General features: G+C 42.0%; 1 protein-coding gene across 1 annotated transcript in view; it reads right to left on the bottom strand.

Annotated features, from left to right (window-relative positions):
* Positions 1-23,918, bottom strand: part of LOC122987848 (glutamate receptor ionotropic, NMDA 2D) — a 51,239-nt gene that overhangs the window by 10,804 nt on the left and 16,517 nt on the right. The window contains exons 3-14 of the mRNA XM_044359880.1: positions 23,527-23,733; positions 22,225-22,491; positions 18,078-18,406; positions 16,780-16,894; positions 9,266-9,471; positions 8,063-8,231; positions 5,059-5,212; positions 4,203-4,328; positions 3,084-3,313; positions 2,570-2,730; positions 1,060-1,129; positions 851-968 (exon numbers count right to left, since the gene is read on the bottom strand). Coding sequence (XP_044215815.1) covers positions 851-968; positions 1,060-1,129; positions 2,570-2,730; positions 3,084-3,313; positions 4,203-4,328; positions 5,059-5,212; positions 8,063-8,231; positions 9,266-9,471; positions 16,780-16,894; positions 18,078-18,406; positions 22,225-22,491; positions 23,527-23,733 — 2,152 coding nt within the window. The remainder of the gene's footprint in view (positions 1-850; positions 969-1,059; positions 1,130-2,569; positions 2,731-3,083; positions 3,314-4,202; positions 4,329-5,058; positions 5,213-8,062; positions 8,232-9,265; positions 9,472-16,779; positions 16,895-18,077; positions 18,407-22,224; positions 22,492-23,526; positions 23,734-23,918) is intronic.

The raw sequence follows: 23,918 nt of genomic DNA, 5'->3' as shown, positions 1-23,918 counted from the left end.
GTGTACTGACAACTATTGCTAAAAACAGATTCTCTCTGTCACACACAAGGAACCTTCCTCCCATGGATTAATCCTAAACACTATGTGCAGCAGGACAAACAGCATACTAATAATTCTCCCATAGCTATCAATTATTCAATTATCCGATCTGTTTTCTATAATTCCTTTTGCTTCAGTGCAATATTTACACATCTCATGTTCAGGGTATTTTCAGGTGTTTCTCTTTGCTTATTTTTTTTCCTCACACTTCCTCGCTCTGTCAGTCTCAGCTAATCTGTAATGAGTGTAAATCTGTCACCGCACAAGTTGTGATGATCCTTTTTTACAACATTGACTCACACAAGTAAATCCTTTTTTTTTTCTTTTACCAGCTCGAGCAGGAAAAAGGGATAGAGAGTGAAAGTTAGAGAGATTGAGAGGAGTGAAAAAGAGGGGAGGGGCATGTGCACTTTCACCACAAGAATCAAGACATTTCTGCAATGCTTGGAACGAACAAATAATACTCCTCTTGCTCCCACCTCCCCCTTTATTTCCCTTACTCTCAGACAGCCAATAAAGAGATCTACAAACATCTTTAATAGCACCATCAGCCCTCTCCTACATACCATTATTCCCTCACTCACAATCAACACACCTTACAGCCATCGCTCTCTCCACACCTTACATTCACCCTCATCCACTTCTCGACATCCTCTCATTCATCTACCCCCTGTGTCCTCCATTCACCCCCCGCCGTTGTTCTATTCTTTCACTCATTTCTTTATCCTGTCATTCTACCCATAACCTTCCCTCTGCCCCTCCATTGTCCTAATTATTTTCCTCTCTTCCCTCCCCTCCCCATAGTTCTTACCATCTCCCACCAGCTGCAGCAGGGCCAGGTCAAGAGGACGTTTCCAGCGTGAGTTTTTGTGCAGGGCGATACCGTAGCCTGTGGTGGCAAAAACCTTCCCCGAGCCTATGGTCATCACCTTGGAAAAAGGACAGTGTGCAAATATCAGAAAAAACTGACCAAAAGGCAGACATATATGTCTAATCTGCAGTGTGTGAGTTATTCCTTACCTTACAACCTTCGTCCTTCCTGGCCATATAGTTCAATACTGCAGCATCATAAATAAAAGCATCCAGTTTCCTGTAAAGGGATCAAGGGAGAATTCATTCATCATTTAATGGGAGAGAGGGAACAGAGGGATGAGGAGACTGGCCGAGGCAGGGGAGGAAGTAAAAAGGTGGATCTTTGTGATGTACCAGGGAAGAGAGTTGGGGTGCAAAAATATATGGCAGACAGGCACAGGGAATGGTAGAGAGGCCATGAAAAGTTAAATTATAACAAGAAAAGGGAGGAAGGGTGGAATAGTGAAGCAGGTTTGGTGGAAAGAGTGAAAACACAAGGAGAATAAAATAGGCAGAGATCAGGGAAAGATGTGTGAGTGAGCGGGAAGGTGGTGGAGGAGGTGGAGGGGAGGAGGAGGATGGGGATTTATACGGTGCGAAGAGCGCAGTGACAGGGAGAGAGAGAGAGAGTGGGGAAAGATTTACACACTTCAGGGGGAAAAGACATGGGATAGAGCCAGAGAGTGATGAGGATTATAAAGTTTAAATACAGACACACCAAGAAAGCACACTGGGAGGGGAGAGAATGGACCAAAAAAAGAGAAGAAGAAAGGAAAAGGAAGAAGATAAATGGTAAGATATTAGGGCAGATGAGGAGTGAGAGAGGGGGGAAGATAAGCACTAAGCAACAGAAAAAGACAGCAGGAGAAAAGCAGGAGTTTCTCATTTTTGTGCATGTTAACACTGAGTTATAATTGTGGTGTCAAGGCAATGGGGAGGGAGAAAATGATGACAGAGGCTTAGGATAAAGTAAACTGGGATTATCCAACACATGACGGGTGATAGAGATTCCACTAGAAACTGAAGAGGGAAATGCTGCTCGCACTGTGTGGGTGGGTGGAGATAGCGGTGAAGGTGGAGAGAGGGAGACTAAAGGTGAGAGAATCTGTGCAGGGAAGCAGGAAGTGTGACAGAAGATGTGAAATGTTAGTTGAAGTTGAAAAGAATGCCACTGTATAGTATGGCCTGCTAGTGCAAGAGTTCTAACATAATGAAACCACATGACAGTCCAACAAAAACAAAATAATAATAATAATAATCATATATTTTAGGTACATTTTCTTCAGATGGGTTGATGTAAAACAGGTTTTGTCAAATTCTGATTAAAATGGGGCAGTTATTAGTACATGTTTAAGCCATGTTTAATCTGAAGACAACTACAAACCTACTGTACATTTTTCTTTTGTATATTCTTCTATGTTAATTAACTCTTTTGCATGTATTAATGTTTTCTTTTTAAACATCAGGATCTGTACATCATAATTTGTTTTGTAATTTTTTTTTTCCCCACAAAGATTTTATGTCTCAAGTAAGCAACAATATCGTTTTACATTGCACAGAAGAAATTTTAACAATTTTAACGGCTTCCTTAATTCAATAATTCAATAAACTAAAAAAGAAAAAGAGCAAGACAGATTTAGCAAAACACATGATCAGGCCCATGTTATGGCAAACACACCCGGTCTTGAGGTTCAATATGGCGTCCTCCACTCCTCTCTGGTTGTATTTGCCCATGTACTGGTGCATGTCTGGGTAGTTGGAGCGGATGTTTTTTTCTGTGCTCCCGTTGGGCACCGTGCCAAACTTCAGAGGTGGGTACTGCTCCTCGGGATGCTGAAACTAACGGAGCAAAGGGAGGCGAGGGAGGGAGACGGAAGGGGCATGAGACACACCAGGCTGTGCACCAATCTGTCTGACCTATTTCTGTCCACTTTCCAGACTAACTTACAACACTCTATGCACAGTCAAATCTTCGAAAACAGAGCAGACCATGGACTTAAGTAGTATTTAGAACTGTCTTTTAAGTATTCCAGAACTGTGGTAATTGAGTTATGTTCAACAAGATTTTATTCATTTCTAAATTCCTGTGCTTTAATCAATTTAACATTCAGATTCATGGGATTTGGCTCATTCTAAGACTTTAATTCTCCTTCTGCTTTCTCTATTTAATCAGTATTCAAGCAATGAAGTACCTTCTTGTCCGAGAGGCCTGACACTGTGTCAATGTACTCCTCCTGGATCATGAAGGCAGCCAGGTTAGCTGTATATGAGGCCAGGAAGATGACGGCAAAGAAGGCCCAGATCAGCACCATGATCTTGCTGGTGGTTCCTCTGGGGTTCTCCACTGGCACAGAGTTGTTGAAGACAATGGCCCACAAAAGCCATACAGACTTTCCTATAGTGAAAGTAGAACCTCCAGCCTCTGTCCAAAAAGATGAAGAAAGGGAGAAAGAAAAGACAGAGCGAGTGTAGAGAGTGGTTGTAGAAATAATTAATTTTATCCAGCCAGTACACCAGCACAATAGTGTATTCAGTAGCATGTGAATATAGTGAAGCAGCCGATTCAAATTAAACTTCCATGAACGACCTGTAAAATTGGTTTACCATATATAAAAATACCTAGCAATCTTTTTGAAACCAAATCTCATAAGGCAAAGACTATATGTTTTGAGGATGGTAGCTTTGAATTCAGCTGCTGCATGATCTTACAAATGATTGAACCACACGGTGCAAATCACCATTCAAAGGGCTCAAATGCTCTGCCTTTATATGTCAGGAGTAAAGGAGGAAGGAAGTAGAGAGATGAGAGTGAATGAGTGGGATATATGGGAGGATGACAGAGAGGTAAAATTATGTAGAGCACAGCAATCATGCAGTAAAAGAGGCGAGTCGGGCTGCGTATTGGACCGAGGCATCAGGCATACTGAATATCACAGGGGTACAAACTATGCTGTTGAATAATAAATGGCTGCTTCAATATCAAGAATACTTGGATGCAGTTCAACATACTGTAGGTATAATTTCCTCCTCACCACACTCACACTTAAGGATTCAGGGCGACGCATTCAAAATGTCCTTCAGTTCATTTTGAATGTAACGACTTACCAATCAGACAGCAAGAAAACAAACTCAGTAGAAACAAAAAGGTTCATTATCATAATGAAAAATCAATTTGACTTTGAAATTTGTTAACCACATTCCAGAAGTGCGTTCAGTGTTTGTCCATTTGATCCATGTGGCAACAGTGATGGACTGCACGCAGACCCATCTATCAGACTGGGAAACACAGACAGCTTAGTCCCATCACTCACTTTTGCCAGTTTGCAGACTGCGGTTGTAGCCCACGGGACTGAAGAACTCAAAAATGAAGACAGTCACAGCCACCACGGTCAGGCACATGACGAACATCATCACCCACACCGCTGGGCTGTAGGGCTCTTTAGAGGGAAACAAAAGACTTGAATAAACACACAGCATATGGGCCTATCAAACAGTTCTGTACAGCATTATGAAATCAAGACAATATAAGATGAGATAAGATGAGATAAGATAAGATAAGATAAGACTTTATTGATTCCCAGAGGGGAAATTCGCATGTTACAGCAGTGCAGGAAACAAGGAAACAGATAAGAACTAGAGTAAAAAACACAACAAAATAAAAAGTCAAGTAAATAGAACTCAATCCATATAAATTATACACATTAAAACACTTAGGCTACATACATGACCTGACTTGTGGGTTGTAAAAATAGAAATATGCTTATTATTATTAAATTATTATTATTATTATTATTAGAGGGGACAAGAAAGTTGCATAAACCTGGTACATTATGTACTGTAGAAAGTGAGATGAGCCATGTGTGCAGTGAAAACAGAAACCCCTGGAGTAAACATAGTCTCCAGAAGTCCATAAACACTGTTTCTCTTTTTTTTTTACAATCATCTCAATGCTGTCTATAGGCCAATAACACTTTTCTCCCACTGGAGCCTTGAGTCTGCTGACAGAGTGAAACAAGTCGGACAAGAGCTGCTGAGAAAAAGTAACGGCTAATCTAGATGTAAGGATCAGCAGTCAAAGACTGGAGCTTTTTATGCAAACTTGACACTTTACAGTTAGATAAGATTCTGTACATGAGTTGGACGCCTCACATAAACAGAGCCTCTTACCTAAGAAAGCGGACGGTGATACAGTTCCGTTGCTACGGGAGACCATGACACTAATCCCCGTCTCCACAAAAGGGACAGAGAAATCCACGACCTCTGACCTCTCCTCATTAATAGTCAGCGAGCCAATGGCCATGTCTGCTCGCTTGTACACCACCTAAAGGGGACATGAGGCAGTGGTAAGAGAGAAACCTAATTATGGGTAAGTGTGTAGAGCAGGGTTACCGACAGACAAAGCCAATCGTTTATAGACCACAAAGAGTTGTTTCCAGGAGAGATACTGACATTTCTGCATCCTGACCCTTTGTACACCTTAAAATGTGCCTGCACACTCCCCTTAACTCTCCCCCTAACCCTTCCCCTCCACGCCAAAACAGTGACAGAAAGCTGAAACTGAAAACTACAGTCACTGAAAAACAAGACTAGGTCAAAACCTAGTATATGTCTGGACCGTGTATGGTCAATGTGTGTAATTGTGGCCAATATGTTACAGGTATAGTCAGTGGTAGCATCGATAACTTGAATTCCTGGATATTAAATGTTCATCTGTAATTTTCTGTAGTGGTCCCAGTAATATTTACTGGTAAAGTGTACTGAAGTAGCAGATCACATGATATAGTTAAGCTACATTTGAGTTAAAAAAAATAACAGGTTATAAATGCATTTGCAAGAACAATACTTTCCACTCATATTTTGGGATGTTTGATTTGAAAGAGAACTTATTTTAATTCTAATTATAACTATTCTAATTATCTGTTAACTCCCCCTGCTCTTTCATCTGTTTCTATCACTCCGCATTGAGTGTTTTGTCAGAGTGATGGTTGTTTGGGGTGCTTTAACTGTGCACTCTCCCTCATGCCTCTATGCACCTTTTTGCTGCCTCTTTCCTGGTCGATGATCATGGAGGCTGTTGTGGAAATTGTAAATGAAAGTTTTGACAGCATTTTGGGTGAAAATTCAGGAGGCTCATCTCCGCCCAGTTAACGCAGATACAATCAAATCATGCGCACCTGCAGAGCAGCTGCCGCACACTAAATAGCCTACATGAGTCATGAGTCATGTTTTACCTGCAAGACTCGTGCTTTAATCCTGTTGTTCATTGTTTGTGATGTGAAAACATCATAGAAATAAAAAGTTGCATCCTGGTAATAGTTCAGTTACCACGGAGCGTCTCTCCTGCCGGCTGCTGACGGTGCTGTCAGCCGGAGAGTCGATCACACTAGACGGTAGAAAAGGATACGCAGAGACGCTGGTACGCATCTGTTTAAACAGAACAATTAGTCGACTTTGCTGCGTTTAACACCGGAGCTGAGAGTGTCAGAGCTCGGAGCAGGAAACAATCACTCTGCGTTGCGCTACTATCCTCCACTTCCATCATATCGCACAAATTCATTTTGAAAGAGCAATGGCCAATGAGGAAACTCCAACGTTCAGGCGGCTAACCAATGGTGTAACTTCATCACTCACTCACTCATGGACAACTGCGGTTAAAGGGCTGATCTGTGGCCAGTCCGGTCAAAAACAGTCAGTGTAAAAAGAGTGACATTGAGAAAATATTTGACAAGTGTCATTGAAAAACACATTAGAATTAAACAAATATCAAAATAAAATAAGATAATAGGATTACAGGTGCATGGTCAAAAAATGAGCAAGTATAATATATTCATGTTTTATTAAAAGCTTCATTTTTTTAATGACTGTGTTTTATTATTTAGTGTAATGTTTTTCAGAGCCAATACAACTTTTTTCACTACAAGTGTTTCAATGCCAATGTTCCTTTTTTCAGTTCAGGTTTTGTTTTCAATGCCAAATTTTATTTTCAATGCCATAACTTAAAGTCACTGTTCCGGCTCCATACAAAATGAGCTAGGGCACGTCTCCTCCCTACCACCATCTAGAAAAACCTGAAAACCGCTGTGTCTGCTGATTGTACAAGTGAAATGTTAATCTACATTAGACATGGCACATCCGCTCTTCAGGGCAAATCAGCAGAAAAATGAAGCGAAGCAGAAAGCAAAGCACCCTCCCCTCAACTTTGCCAAGTCTCTGGATTACCTGATCAAAGAATGGCAGGCTTTGGAACATCTGATCAAAAGACAGACATTAGTTTGAGAAAACAAAATTCGCTTGGCCTTTTGCATGTGAAAATAGATTCGACAGACAGCTCTGGCCCGGGCTCAAGTTATAACTGATGGAGCAGGAGAGCGCAGTGGAACTGTTTTGAAACCCGTGACAACTGGCATTTGGCAAGTTCCCTCTGGGACAAAGACAGAAACAGCGGGGTACTTCAATGAAACAGCAGCCTCTGTATCGATCTCGGTATGTGTGTGAACACGTGTGCATGCTTGTCTATTTGTATGTGCCTGTTTTTATTTTTCTGCCAGTATAATTGTGTCTTTCTTGATGGGAGATCATGAACTTCAGTGAGTATTGCCAAGAAAATATCAAGGACTAATCCCAAATAGCCAGGGGGTCTTTGACAATGTGTGTGTATGTGTGTCTTTTTGCTTCTGTGTGTACAAGGATGTGTCTCCGTAGATCAACATGCTTTAGGGATGTGTTTGCAGAAGCGTGTGTGTTCACCGCATGCGTTTGCCATCATGCTTGTCCATCTAATTTGTCTAACTGTGCATTTTCTCCCATCTATCTCAGTGTGTGTGCTTGTGCACATGTATATGTGTGTAATAAATGACAGCTGTCTGATTGCTGGCAGTGGTTAAGTGGCCATAACTCTCACAGCGATTGATGTGACACATAGCGTTTAACTGGTCACCCAGGAGGCAGGAGCACAAGCTGAGAAATGCTACTATATGGCTTGTCAATAGAAAATGCTATACAAAATATGCAGAGGAACAAATGGGAAAACCACACACACTCCTCTCACAAATACGCCAGTGATATGGGACCGACATTGAGAACACATTGCTCACAAAGGCAGACAGGCAGAACCACAGGCACCCCCCCACACACACACACACACACACACACATATAAACCAAAGACTTGCCTCTCCAATCATGCCGTTCCAAACCCCATCAATTTTCTTCCCGTGTTTCCCATTGGTCACTAAGTAAAGGTCATAGGTGAAGCCGACAATCTTAGCCAATCTCTTGAGGATGTCAATGCAGAAGCCCTTGCAACACTGCTTCATGGGAGCCACACCCTCATGGATGGCGCTGTGAAGAAGTCACGAAAGAAAAAGTCAGTAAAGAACAGACGTGAAAGTGAAACACAAAATGACTAAGAACTGCATTGTGTTCGGCGTGTAATGGTCTGGTTCAAGATTGGATTAGAAAGGACAGGACAGGACAGGACAGAACAGGACAGGACAGGACAGGACAGGACAGGACAGGACAGGAAAGGAAAGGAAAGGACAGGAAAGGAAAGGAAAGGAAAGGAAAGGAAAGGAAAGGAAAGGAAAGGAAAGGAAAGGAAAGGAAAACGAAATGGTCACAGAGAAAGTGTACTGTAGTCAAACCCTTGGTGACAGGTTTGATCGACCAGTGTAGGCTAGGTGCTGTCATCCCTTCAGAAGCTGATGAACCATAAAGCTCCACTGTGGTCATATCTGATTCCAGACCCCTGAGTCATTCCACTGATCCTCTGGAGAGCAGTCTGTTATTGATTATGGTCAGGGAGTAAAGAGACTACAGTTTTGATAGGTGATTGATGTCACCTCAATTGGAGGGCATCATGACGGCTTAGGAACTCCATTCATAAAGCAGAACTAGAGAGGCTTCTAGGACTGCAGCCAACAATTATTTTGCGCTGATTATTTCCTCGATCTATCGATCAACCGCTTTGTTTATAAAATGTTGGAGATTAGTGAAAAATCTTCTAATTTCTCAGAGTCAAGATGACATCTTCAAATGTCTTGTTTTGTCTGACCAACTGAAACCCAAGGATATTTAATTCACTATCATACATAAATGGATGAAAGCAGTAAATCCTTACATAGGAGAACCTGATTGGCTTTTTAGTTTGAAATTAACTTAATTAATCAATTATCAAAGTAGCTGCTGATCAATTTATTGCCAATCAACTATTTGACCAATCGTTTCAGCTCTCTATCTCTATCTATTCTTCTTTCTCCCCCTTCACTATCAGTTTATGTTTTGCGTGAAAATTATCATATGAAATTAGTCAATAACATCACATCCATAATATAACACAAAAAAATCAATTTGCCTTTTGCCCAAAGGATTCAAACCTGGCATTAAGGGGTCGTCTGCAGGGCACTGAGTCACGGATGCAAGTTCCAGATGCAGGGTCTGCCAGCTCCACAATAACAAATGGCCTTTCCTCCAGCGTGACAACGCGCAGGTGCTGGGCGTCATCAGGTGGTTTAAGGAATGGCCCGTAGCGGGACCAGGCTGGGTACCGCAGCCTCAGTACGCCGTTCTCCCACCAGCCTACCTGGGGAGACAGGCGAGAGAAAAATTAGACAAAAGGTGGCACATATTTCTATCAAAGACAGTATTTGTTCTAATGGATACTACCTTTGTTTATATAGTAATGATAAACAAGACCAGATAATCTCTACAACAGTATTGAACACAGCATCAAAAGTACATTAGAAACCCACATTTGCCTCAAGATACTGGACCCAAAGGTTTTCCCATGTAGAATGACATTTGAAGTTTTTATAACAAAGTTTTTCCATAGGTCATATGACAGAAATCAATTCATACAGCCATATTTGGAAACAGAGATGGATTGTTGTTTTCCAGCCTGAGAATCAGGTCAGTTTTTTGGGTAACAGGCTACCATTTCCATCATCAAAGCTGTTTGTATTTGAAAGGAGGGATAAAGTCCTCCGAACATCTGAAAATATCTCTGAGAGGAAGCAGAGCACCATTTTATGTTGCACTGTAACACATTAATTAACATGTTTACAGTAATGTGATTACTTTTTCAATCATGAGTAGTGATTAGTAATAGTTAAGTATTAGTAGCAGTGTGACAATGACTGAAGCTTCAACGTCTCCACACGTTTAGTAAGCGCACATTTGGGTCCTTAGCTTTTTATACATAACAGCATGATTATGTCAGGTGAGGCAAACCTTTATGGTGGAAATCAAGATGTTATTTTTACCTGTTATTCAGGAGCAGGTTTTATCATTAAAGGGTATTTTTGTGCTTCCACAGATTTCTCCTGTCTGCCCATAATTATAAAATGTTTGTCCTGGGTCGAAACCAACGTTTAAATGCAATATTTCTATATATTGAACCTGCACCTGCCATGGCACGAGCAGCGGATTTAACGTACGTTAGAACCGTGCTGGTAATACTGGATTTAAACTTTATTTTCAGGTTTCTTGTGCAAAACAAATTCTATTGAATATAGAAGAAAACAAGTAGAAAATATTTTACCAAAATGAATCACTGCCACAATCCATATTCACTGTTACTGTAATCCACAAGGAGTATTACTGTATTACTGTACTGTCCTTAAACAAATTGTGTTTTTCTTACATCTAAAGGCACAAGATACTGTCTGTATTGATTGTGTTGGTCATTTAATATCAAACCAGCTAATGAACAGAAATATAATCACGTTTATATGTAGGCTGTAAGTACAGTGTTTTATATTGTGATTTATTAATTTGCTAATTTTGAAAGTTGGCATCATTGCTGACAACCTCTTTAATTTTCACTCTTAAATATGCATGCTTGTGCCTAAGTGTTACTCTATCACATTTTTAAAATGAAACTTAAGAAAACTACAGAATAAAGCTATAAAATCAGAACAGTGTTTTACTGTTAAGGAGCCACTCTAACTTCAATGTAGACGTTTTTTTCATTTAACAGAATATAAAAGTTTGTTTTATAATAATAACAATACCATAACCTACATTTACACAGTCACATACATGAAGACTTATACAACATAATCCAGTACAATCCCATACAAATACTCTGCAATAATCATTGTAGTAGACTGCATAATTTTGTCCTCCCTTGTATAATACAGATGGGGAAAAAGAATTTGAAAAAGAACACAATCCAATGCAGCAACGCCACAAACTATGACCACAAATGACTACTGAGATGAAGGAACATCTCTCTGACAGTCTCAATAAAAAACAAATATTATAAGCTGCATGACGGTAGTATTTACTGCAGGGCTATGGTACCAGAATGTATTATATTGTACAAGTATTATACGGGTAATTGTGCCCACTCGCTCTATTTTAGAGCACTGAGCCCTAAATATTCATTGTTGTGTGGGATGGGAGCAATTACCTGACACATTTATGCATGTGCAAAGGCCACACTGATTGATGATGCTACAGTGGTCATCTAGATATGCTGCACTAGTCATTTAGTGTTGAATCGGACACTGAACAAACAAACATTTTCATATTATAGCTCTGAGTTGGATGATAGCAACTAACTCACAGATTCATGACTGCACAAACGATGGGCTATACAGGTTGTAGGCAGAAGTAAACAAGTCTCCATTACTGCAGTGGCACCTTACTTGTTCACCCCAGTATGTCACTGTAATGTAGATAAAGCATTACACTTTTTTGAGCGCTACTGCGTGGAAATGTTTTCAGGAGATCCTGTAGAACCAGTTATATATGTTGAAAGTGTTCTCATCAAATGCTATTAAAATACAGCTCATAATCTACAAAAGTCAAGCTTTTTAATGAAAATGAGTCCAGTTTTAACAGACAGTTGAACTTATTTTGGGGGCTTTGCTATTATCAGCTGCTAAAGCACAGGCCTCAATTTTATTCTCGTAAATCTCAGTTAAATCTTCATGTTTCAATCGTATTCTGAGCAAAGGACCGACCAGGGACCACTAAAGACAGGGTGATATAAATACATGGACTGTGTGTGAGTAGCCACCCTGCTGAGCTTGGTGCTACGTTCCCTGGCTTAAATTCCACTTTTACAGTATCATGTGTAAATCCAGCAGCAAGTAATTCCTGCTGGGTTTAAAGGATAGGTTCACAATTTTTCAAGTCTGTCTCAAAACAATAGTCAGGTGCCCACATGTGCATTGGAAGTTTTGTAAATGGGAACTGGATCAGGAACAGATCAGCTAATGGCCAATATGAACAGGAGAAATTATTAAAGCAAACAAAAAACTGTTCAATATGCATAAGCATCAATATGCATTGTGAATTTATCCTTTAATTAACTTCTCCAAACACCACTTTCACATCCTGACTGTGGAGGTCAAACAGAATGTTAATGTAATTTTTTCCCAGAGCCTTAACTCATTTCAGATTTGTGTTTTAGAGGAAAATTCCACCAATTTTACACATCAATAAAGCCTTTTGTGGCTCCAGTGGGAGCTATGCAAAGTCTGATGAGTTGCCTCAAGTGATGTCACTTGAGGCAACGAAGTGTCATTGTGGGTAATGTAGGCTCCAGGCTTTGAAAAGGAAGATGAATGCATAGTGAAAAAGATGATATACCTAGTTGTTCTGCATCAATTTTGATCCTTTTTTAAAAACTGTCCATTGTGAGTCCGACAATGTTATTGGAGAGCAATGCTACATCAGCTGAGTACTCTTTTAAGACTGAATAACTGGCACCTTAACACAGATTACTTCCATCTGTCGGAGGGAGCGACTGCCGACCATGATCAACCCAAGCATCCGTACTTTCACTGTCAGCGTAAATGTGTTCAGTTCCACTCTGCCACAGCAGTAATGGCGGCGGCGCTTCAGAGTGCAACACATAAATCAGATTCATCTGTACTGAGGGAGCTTTGGTGACAGAGGTGGCTCTGTTGCAAGCAGAAATCCCCATCCCTTCAATTTGGCTTGGTCTGATTGATGAATTTTTATGTCATAAGCTCTGGTCTAAATGCATTTTCAAGGGCATTTACACAATTGAAAATCACACGTACACAGGGTAGACCATGGCCTCAGATGTCATGTCAATGTGATTTTTAAAATCTATTTGTGAATGATGCTGTGAGACCACATTGTTCTGTGTCCACTGTTGACCTGAAAATGTCTGTCAAGCATCCCTCTGGCTGTATCATTGTCTCCCCCTTTGCATTCTTTATATGCACTCTGGATGTGCTGGATGCTGGTGCCTGGGATATTCAGACTTTTGAAAGCAGCACGAGGCAGAACCACACCCAAGAAGATTCAGGCTTTTGTGAAGCTTCCTCTTGCAGCATCATTTGACACATCTTGGCATGATCACCTGATGACAGTCACGTCTGAGTGTCGTGACAAGTGTGACTGAGGCGACACACACACACACAAGAAAATGCACATACATACAGTCAACCCATGCAAACACACACAAAAATACACAAGAATATACAGTTAACACACAAACACACATACAAATAAAATACACATAAGAATTTGAGTGCTTAAGCAGGCCAGTAGAGTAAAGTTTGGCCGCTTCTTGCAGCCTGTCTGTGTAATGCAAGCTCTGGCAGTGAGAGAAGGAGAAGGTGGCTACAATGACAGTATTTCGACTGCACTTCGACCGCAGCGCCACAACAGACATTCGATCAAAACACTCTCAGGCAACACAGGCAGGAAACAGATAGAGCTCACTGGAGAACATGCTATTCAGACAAAATCCAGAAAAACGTACATACTAAGAAAAAGAACAGGCAGAGAAGATAACCTTGTTTTGGGGCAAAAGTTAGTGAACTGAGAACCACTTTACACCAAAATATTATCCTTTAGCAGTTGTGAGTGGCGTTAATTAATGTTCATCAATCTCTGGTAATATCCTGGAACATATATCTCTGTGTGCTGTCTCCATAGCAGAAACAAGCCATGCTAATGCTAGACAACCTTCAGTACTAGTCTGCAGTGTTTCAGTAAGCTAAGCTGGGTGCTCCCGGGCTCTAGGTAATGGTGCAGTCATTGTAAAGAGAACATTAAATATTCAAGGAGAGCCAACAGCGTGGATGTGCATAATAGGCAGATACAGGCGTCTTATCCTCATTTTGTGTGTGTGTGTGTGTGTGTGTGTGTGTGTGTGTGTGTGTGTGTGTGTGTGTGTGTGTGTGTGCAATAGGGTTTATGCAAGAAGGGTGTAAGCATATGTGTGTAAGCATACAGTATGTGCCCTCATTTGTGACATGTGGATGTTGGTGTGAAAGCTTTAAGCATGTGTGTGTGTGTGTATGTGGGCGGGTTTTGTACCCTGGGTTTGCACAGAGTCGAAGGACCAGCGCAGGAGCTTCTAATTGAAAGAGATTTGAGGGATATGGCAGGAGTCAGCATGTTACAACACACTGAGACTGGACTCTGGTGGGCTGTTAAAACCAGCAGGAGGCTGAAAACAATCAATGTGTGTATTTGTACTTTTGTGTGTGTGTGTGTGTGTGTAAGTTTGTGTGGGTGCATCTGTATTTGTGTGGTGTTTGTGATTATGTGCAGTTGTAAAGTGTATGTTCTGATAGTGTTGTGTGTCTTTATGCATGTACAGTGAGGTGTAGAGGTGCTGGTGTGTGGTTGAGAAAATGAGCATCGCTCTCTTTTCTGACACTGACAAGGGTAAAATCCCGGCGTATTAAAGGGAAAACATCTCCAACAGGTGACAAGGCTTCGTATTAAGGATTTCTGAACAAACCACAGCTTTATAGAATATGCATGACATGCCAGGGGTACTGATGCATAACATACAGTTATGTATACAAGACACTCAAACGCACAAAACAATGGTGAGTCTACAACTAGATGGCAGTGATACCCAGAAATCTTCAGCACTACTTAAATCTGCATTTTACAGCAAAAACCTGAGAACACAGGCAACAAATAGGAACAATCAGCAACTATTGATCAGAACAACATCAGAACAAGTCTCTCTGCAAAATGACAAAGAATGAAATGTGTGAGTACATGTGTATGACTGCAGGGCTGCAGCTACTGATTATTTTCATTATCGATTTAAGAATAGGTTCACATTTTTTCAAGCCTGTCTAAATACATGCATGCCCATGCTGTATGTATATTGACGGAGTTATTGGTCACTGTAATCATTCCTCTCTTCATACTGGATAGACATGACAACATTTCCGCCAAAAATGGTGCCTTAGGATCGGAGGAAGAGCATTTGACCATTCAGCCGAGGCTCATGTAAAGTTTCAAGTCCAAGTTATGCAAATCAAGTGAGTATCCTCCAAAATTATGGTCAGTTTTGTGCAAAATTCTCTCTTTGTGTTGTTATTCCACTGCCGCATTGCTACAAGAAAACACTGTCCAAGGAAAGGCAGAGGGAATTTTATATTAAAAAAATGTAACTTTAATGCAAACTGGAAGATACCCCCTTGATTTGGCTAACTCAGAGTGCTGAAGCCTTGTGTTACTGTGGGTTCAGCTGCACTATTTAGTGCAATTTTGCAAGGAACAAGGACTGTGTATTTATGACCAGTTAGGAGAGGGAGAATGATTATAGAGAATATTATGTCTTTGAATATACACATAACCATGTGTATATTGGGAAAAATAAGGCCAACTGGGAAAAATGTGAATCTATTCTTTAATCCTTTAATCTTTTTTTCAGTCAGTCAAATGATGCATTAAAATTTCCCAGAGCCCATGGTGATGTCCTCACATTGCTTGTTTTGTCAGACCAACAGTCCAAAATCAAAAGATTTTCAGTTTACATTGATATTATTAAAAGCAGAAAATTCTCTCATTTGAGAGGTTGGAAACAGAATTTCTTGGCATTTTTGCTTGAAAAATTATTTAAAGGTGCAGTGTGTAGAATTTAGTGGCATCTAGCAGAACGGACTTGGCAGCAATGGAATAAAATATTCATAAGTATGTTTTAATTAGTGTACAAGCACCTGAAAATAAGAATTGTTGTGTTTTTGTTACCTTAGAATGAGCCCGTTATATCTACATAGGGAGTGGTCCTCTTCCACAGAGCCTGTTGCTCCGCCATGTTTCTACAGTAACCCAGAACAGACAAACCAAACACTGGCTCTAGAGAGGGCCTTTCGCTTTTTTCACGAGTTTTACAGCCACTGTAGGTTCTCCTACACACTTGGAAGGGGAGGGTGAGGGGAGGGGTATCCAGTTGGTTGCAATCTGCAACCTCACTGCTAGATGCCACTAAATCCTACACACTGCACCTTTAAACAATTATGAAAATTGTTGATGACTAGTTTTCTGTCAATCGACCAATCATTTCCGCATTATATGTGTGTGTGTTTGGGAGTGTGTACATTGTGAGAGTGTGTTTAAACCAAGAAATAGCAGAGATACAGAGAGACAGCAGCAACTGAACAGGCACAGTAGGAGAGCACAAAGTGAGGTCAAATGGTCAGCAGCCAGCTTCTCTCCTCTGCCTCAGGCACTGATAGCCATAGTGAACTTTACATGAACATAAACCCATGTGACCTGCCTATCCTCACTGTCAGGTTTATATTTTTATTTTAGATGCCAATGCAGCACTGATCATCTAGCTCACATGGACAGATTAAGACTCAAGAACATTGCTTGAATCAGCACAAAATCTGCTCTGGGTTCAATTGCTAGGAGCTTTTGTCCTTCCAGTTCATCACAGAGGGCAACATTAGAACGACACACGAATCTCAAGATTCACATAGCAGTTTAAATAATATACAATCAAGTGTATTATGGTTTAAGAAAAAGTATGCCCTTTTCTTTCTGAAGTCAGACTAAATCACAGCATCTAGGTGGAGCCAGTCAGAGCTTGCCTGTCAATCAAATTTACAACCACATGATTAGATGCAAAGAACTGATGTCATGTCCTTACATCTTCCCATCCACGTCCAGGTGTCCAGGAAATTACATCCAGGAAGGGGTTGGCCAGGTAACCGTCACTATTGAAGGAGTAATCTCGCCCACCAAGTGTGATGTTGCTGAAATACCTGCGTGATGATGGATGGAGGTAAAAGGAGAAAGCAGACAGTAACGATATGACAGAAAACACAGAACATTAGTAAATTATTTAATTATTGTCTTAAAGGATATGAAGAGATAAGAGAAATCCTACAGCTGGTTTTGATGCAAGAAGCCTTCCCTATTCTCTTCCCACTTGAAACTAAATCACAGCACCTCTGTGGTGACTGTCAGGGCTTGTCTGTTAATCAAATCTACAGACAAATGATCAGACACACAGAATTGTCAGGATCTTTGAAGTCAAACGACTGCTGCTCTCTGCATCGCCTGCAAGCTCTATAGTTTGTATGATAATCACACAGGACAAACCTTCTAATTGTATTCTCATGTCAACTTGCTGGCTTCAAAACACAGAACCTGATAGATTCATGTTTTTTACATGATGAAAAGCCTCAGATGGAACAGCAGCTTGTAGTTACAGACAGTGAACAGCAGGTAGCAGTGCAAAAAATGGAAATGAGAACATTATCTTCTGTTCCTAGACATAGTTTATAAGCAAAGAAAGAAGAATTCATTCATCATTGCCCTTTAATTGCTACACTGTTTGTGTTGTGCTTTATTTCCAAACATTACTGCAAAGCTACAACTAATGAATTCCATATTTGGCTTATTGACTAATCTATCTACACAATATCACGTGTGCAGTGTGTATATGGAGCAAGAAAGACTGGCATTAAAAATGAACCAAGATGATATCCAGGACCACTTGGGCTACCTGTTAGAGTGTGCTGCTGTCTGTTTGCACAGCCTACAAGGAATATATTAAAGCTGTCTCATTAATATACATGAGACATGGTCCGCTTGCTACAGATGCTGGGGTAATTTCGCCAACTCACAACTACACGCACCAACAACATCTATTTTGCATGGATGATAGCCACCTCCAAATTCAGATATCCCCTCTGCGCCTGCTCTCTGACACTGAATCTACCAACTCCACCCACATACCTTCCAACTCATTCTGGCACAAAGCCAACTCGTTTCATAGAATACACCTCATCCTGTCTCAATTTCTTTTTCTTCCACTTTCAAATATTCTGTCTGTAACCTGCCAACTGGCTCATACTTACCCCCCAACCTTAAATTTCTCTAGCTTCCCTTTTTACATTCTCTCTTTTAGAGCTTTCCTCTTTCCCCTTATCTCCGTCTCACCTCATCCTGCCCCGCAGTCTCTGGGTCTGATTGGCATCCGTCATGCAGTTGGTGACAAAGTTTGGCCCACCCGTTGTTCCGTAATCCTTGCGCATCGCCACTGCCCCATGAGTCAGCACAGACACACCCCGAGCAATCCTCCGGCGAGGTTCGTCCCTCCAGCCCTGGGGCCGCACAGCAAACAGAGCCCGGGGCAGGCTCTCCATGCCTAAACCTGAGAGAGCTGGCCCCACAGCAAACCACATGTGCGAGGCTCCGGCCTGACCGGCGGCCCAGGCAGCTCGGAAAACCAGCTCAGCCTCTTCCTGGGAGCAGTACAGCAAACGTACCTGGAGGACAGTAGGAAGGCAGGGAGGGAACAGGGACGAGGGGAGACACACACACACATACACTCTAGTGAGATAAGGAGGGGACAGGGGAGACGTGGAGAGAGACAGGGTGGGAGAAGTAAGGGGAGAAAGATAGAGCCGGAGCAGAGGTGCACCTGAACGGGAGGGGAGGAAGTTGAATAGAAAAGGCCCTATCAAGAAAAAACAAGCGTGCTGGGGGAGGTAAGAGGAGAGATAGCTGTAAGCTGATGTGATAAGGTTCATGGGAGTCAGGCGTATGATTCAGAAAGAGAATCGGTGGCTGAGAAGCAGACACACCAGAAAGAGGGAAGACTGCATGGCTGCATGTGATGTTTGCTAACCAGGAGGTACAGGAGGCAATAGGGGCCAGTGCTTAATGAGCTTGGGCCTGATGAAACAAGTTACAGTTATGAATAATGAAAACAGGAGTGAAGCAAGAAAGGGAAAATGAAACAACCGTAGTGGCAGGCGAAACAGAGAGGGAGAGGCAAGGGAGGAGGGATGGGGGGGCGGGGTTAAAGACCAAACACACCTGAGGGAAAACAAGGGGAAAGAGGTTAAACTCTGACATATGTTATTAAAAGCAGGGTGGAGGAAAGACCTGGAGACAACAGGAGACAGAGGGGGGCAAAACGAGCGGATGGAGGGAAGTAATCAGAGATGGGGAAAACAGAAAAGTCACTCCTCGGAGAACGGAAAAGAGGAGAGGGATGTAGCGGAGAAAAGCAAAAGATGACATATTTTGGTGAAATAAGGGCCTGGAGAGATAAGAGATATTTGCGAAAGACGGGGTGGGATGATGGAGCGAGGCTGGGGAGAACGAGAAAAAAAAAAACATTAAAGAGAGAGAAAGGCAACACAGAAAGACAGAGCAGTGACAGTACATGAGCTCTCTGCTGCAAGTGCTGAGGTAAGAAGTGAGGAGGGAGAGGAGGAGGAGGAGGAGGGGGGGTTAGAAACTGACCAAAGAGGGTTTTAAGGGGTTAGAGGGGAAATGGAGAGAGAAGGAAGGGATCGACAAGAGGAAGATGGAGCTGAGCTGAGAGGGGAAAAAGGAACAGAGGGAGGGTGAGGTTAAATGCTGACAAATACCAAAGAAGAAAGAAAGGCTAAAAGCATTTAAAATAAAAGAAATACATACAAAATGACTGAGTGAAGGAAAAGAGACAAAGGGGAATCGAAGGACAAAAAAAAAAGTAAAAGACAATTCTTTCATGGAGGAGGGGGGTCAGGGAAACAGACTGAAAGCACATTTTGAGAATTGCGCCTTCATTGAATTTTGAACTGTAATGGCTTGGCAAAACAATCCTGCCTGTATGCCAATAAACCTCCAGTGAATTAGGCAGGGAATGAGAGTGACAGAGGGGGGGAAGGAGGGGAAGAGGGAGACAGAGGGTGACAGACAGAAAGGGAGACTGAATTAAGGAGGGAAGGAGAGAATCAGAGTTATAAACAGACACACACAATATCTAAAGACGGGAAATGGAGAAAGAGAGGAACATAGAACAGAGAGAGAGAGAGAGAGAGCAGAAGAAATACTGACAAGGCAGAAGCTGGAAGAGGAATGGAACAAAAGATAGACAGTGAGAGATTTGAGTAGAAATTGACCCAGAGACCTGCATCAGGCCATCTACAATGTAGAGGACATTACCATACTGTATGTGGCAGAAAGAGAGAGAGAGAGAGAGGAGAGCATGTAATGCAAACATACACGGCATCACTAAGCAATCACAAGCATTTATTAGCCCTGCAGTAGAGAAAAGCTAAAATAAGGGGGGTTGTGAAAAGCAAGAGGGTTAAAAAGCAAGCACTGCGTATAGGCAACCCGCTGCAGGCAGTATGTTATATTAACAGTGACACTAGCAGAGTGGAGCCTAAGGAATCCAATACACATGCACACACTCACAGATACAAACACACGTACACGCTCACACGCAGAGCAGCAGTGGCCATGCTGGGACATTAGCAATGACATTGAGACCCAGACTAAACTGAGCCAACAGAGAGTCGAGTCTGTGGCCAGGAACACATGCAGTAACAGGGATGGACGAATGGACTGAAGGAATAAAAACTAGCCATACAGAGATGGAGGTGTGCGGGAAAGCAGCAGAGGAGAGTGAGCTTGTCTCCAGGCAAAGAATAGCAGAAGGGGAGGCAGAGGGGGGAAGGAGGGAGTGGAGTAAGCATAAGATACAAAGATGAGTGAAAAATTTAACAGGTAGATCATAGAGGTTAAAGAGGAGGTTTAAGGAAGGATGAATGTGCGGGGAGGGAGATAGACAAAGTACGGAGGGAAACAACAAGTTGATAGAGAAAGCTACTGCAAGGAAATTGGGAATGTAAGTTTGTAAGAAGTAAGGAAAGGAAGGAAGAACGAGCAAGCCAGTGGGGTAGGAGAAGGAGAAGGAGCAGGTTTATGAAGGGATGAAATACAGCAGAGGTACAAGCCAAAACCACAAGTCATTTTGGACGTTAAAAATCGCCTCCAGACATGTTTTATGACATATAAATGTGCTCTGCTTTGAATAATTTGTATCTAATCTTTTTCCACAAATAAAAACTCTGTTAAAAATTCTTACAATGACATCTACTCCTTCTCCCTCCCTCAAAAATCCAGAATCTATGAATATGCTAATATTCTGCATTTCAAAATTTTAACCACTGGATGCAGGATGAAGTTTACACATCACGCTTGAGTAAGCTGCATATTGGACCACGACTGGCTCCAAACTAGTTGTGTCACAAATCTTGTTTGTAGCTGCACGCCTTAGAAGGAAGGAGAGCACAGAGAAACTTTCCACTTTCAGCAGATGAATGTGAAAACAGCCTTCTAGTGTCAAACTCTGCACATACATCATTCTGCACAGTGAAGCTCAAACATCCAACTGAAGCAACAATAAATAAGTAAAAGACATTTTTGTGTGGAGGAGGACTGTAATGAATCTCTGCGAATTTAAACGCCATAGAAAAGATTGTTGGAACAAATCTGTATAGATGTGTGAAAACGGTGACAAAAAATAGGTTATTTTAAAGTTAAATAAAGATAAAGAGTGAGTGGATAATGAGAGGAAAATAACTATGGTGTCATGAATTGTATACGGTGATGTACAGGCAGAAAAGCATTTTATCCCAGGATTACAGCTCTGGAGGTGAGATTTTACAGGCCATGTTAATCTCCTTTAACGAGCAGGTGGGTCACTCATTATACACTCTCCCTGTGTAGCCAAACATTTTTCAAACCCACAAAACTTTATTAAAAATGTCAAGCTGAATTATGGAGAAGAGTATATCAAATAATGCACAAGACAACTAGAATGTTTCCATTTGTTGAAATGGTACGGCCATTATTTCACTCAATGTAAGCATCATACAAGCAGATACAGAATATATTACTGTATATGCTACTCTCAGACAGTGTGGAATAGGATGGTTTTCCAAACTTAAAGCTACTTAAAGAGAAATGAATGGAAACTGTATGTTAAGTGGTTAACCTCTTAAGCATTTGAACTCCATAACTCTTTGTACAATGCCACATGACAACCAGCCAGTAAATCAACCTGACTCGTGGTTTTTGTTGCACCGTTGAACTCTTTATGCCTTTGGCAGATGAGAGGGGAAGAGAAGAACAGAGGGATAGAGGAGAGAGGGGAGAGAGAGATGTGGAGGGACAGAGGGAGAGACGAAGAAGGAAGGAAAAAGCTGGGAAGCCACCTGTCAGAAAGGGGGCCCCCAATGTTACTTGCAGCACTTCCTCCCCTTTCCTCCCCCCTTTTCCCCCTCCCTCCCCCCTGTCTCACCTGCGCCTCGTTCTCCTTCAGCAGCCTGCGCGTGCGTGACCCCCCAGGGTCGTCAGTCACGTTCAGGATCACCACACTCTTCTTCTCCCAGCCGATGAACGAGCCGTCCGTCAGCCCCTCCACCACCGATAGAAAATCTTGGTAGCCATGGTGACGCGTGGACACCACAGAAAAGGCTGTCCAATCGTACTCCTCCAGCACCTCAAAGATGACCTCTAATTGGAGGGCAGTAGAGGAGCTGAACTGGAGAAAGATGGAACCTGATTCCTGATTTGGGGAAGAGAGCAGCAGATTTGGTTAAAAATCTCACTGTGGAATGAATCGTTTATAGTTGCACTGTGTCTAAAATGCAGCTACAATACAGTGACTAACAGACAGACTTTTCACTACAAAGAACTACAACTTTCTGGACTGCTCAATCTTTTTGCACAACATCGAGTCATCATGGGGCTTGAAGTTTTTGTGGAACAACAGCACTTGTGCAGCTGCAGGGCTAAAACAGCACGAATTCTCCTATGACGTCCAGGAGGGAGTGTTTCTAAAAAGTCTGTTCAGGGGATGAGAGGGGAATGAGCACTAGGCAAGGGTACATCTTCAAAGGAAGTTCATCAAAGTGCTACAATTTAATTCCTCAAGAGTAAATGGTTAAAACGTGTATTTGTAAGCACAAATGTGATGCTTTTTGTTTCTTTTTTCCCCTGTTTGGTGGTAAAAAGCATGTGACACTAGTTTCTCTGATATACACACACTCGCATAAACTCATACAAATATATAGTACACACACACACACATACACACACACACACTCTTATTCACTCATACACACATTCATGTCTGCTCATTGCCTCCCTCCCAGGAACATCACAGGCACAGCCCCAGTTGGTGCCATTTACAGATCAAACACTGCAGAGTTTCAGCAGATCAGCGACCCTGACCTTCAACTTCCCCTCCGTCCCACCGGCACTTCCCCAAACCTTTTCTTCGCCAAGAGGATGCGTGACATTGTGACTTTGTAAGTTGTTATGGCAATATAAGCAGCTCTCTCCTTTTATACTCCATCCATAGTGCTGTCAATCCATACTGCTTCTGTATACAGCACACACCTAATTAACATTGTGCCACTCGCCAATCCTCACATTTTGAGCTACACAATCACACGTCTGGGACATCTGCCCTCTTGTATCTCTCTGATTCTCTCTCTCTCTTTCTCTCTGTCTCACACTTACACACACACACACACACACAAGCTTCAAACATTTCCTCTTCATTCTCCCACCCCAACCCCAACCTCCCTCCTCCTACCTGTGGCATCCTCCCCAGCCCCGCTCCCCCTCCTACAGCCACTATGGGCAGTCCTGTTTGCGCAGAGACAAACTCCAGCATGGGGGCCAAAGGACCCCAGGCTGTGCGCGGGGGCCTCTCCTCTTCATAAACCAGACCTTGCAGGGGCCGTGCCGCCAGCAGCTCACACAGCTGGGACAGCACCGTTTTAGGACTACTGTCATTCACCTGGAAGATGAAGGGAGGAATGAATTAAGAGAGAGCAACAGAGAGAGGGATAAAGACAGAGAGACAAATGAAGCTTAGCTTAAGTTCAGTCAGGAAGACTATATTTGCATGCTGGGGTCTGTAGTTTTATCTCTCAAACCATCTGTCATTCCCATCCCTCACGCATGCTCACTCATAATTTCCTT

The sequence above is a fragment of the Thunnus albacares genome, chromosome 8, assembly GCF_914725855.1.
Source record: "Thunnus albacares chromosome 8, fThuAlb1.1, whole genome shotgun sequence".
NCBI lineage: Eukaryota > Metazoa > Chordata > Actinopteri > Scombriformes > Scombridae > Thunnus > Thunnus albacares.
This window is presented reverse-complemented; position numbering and strand designations above follow the sequence as displayed.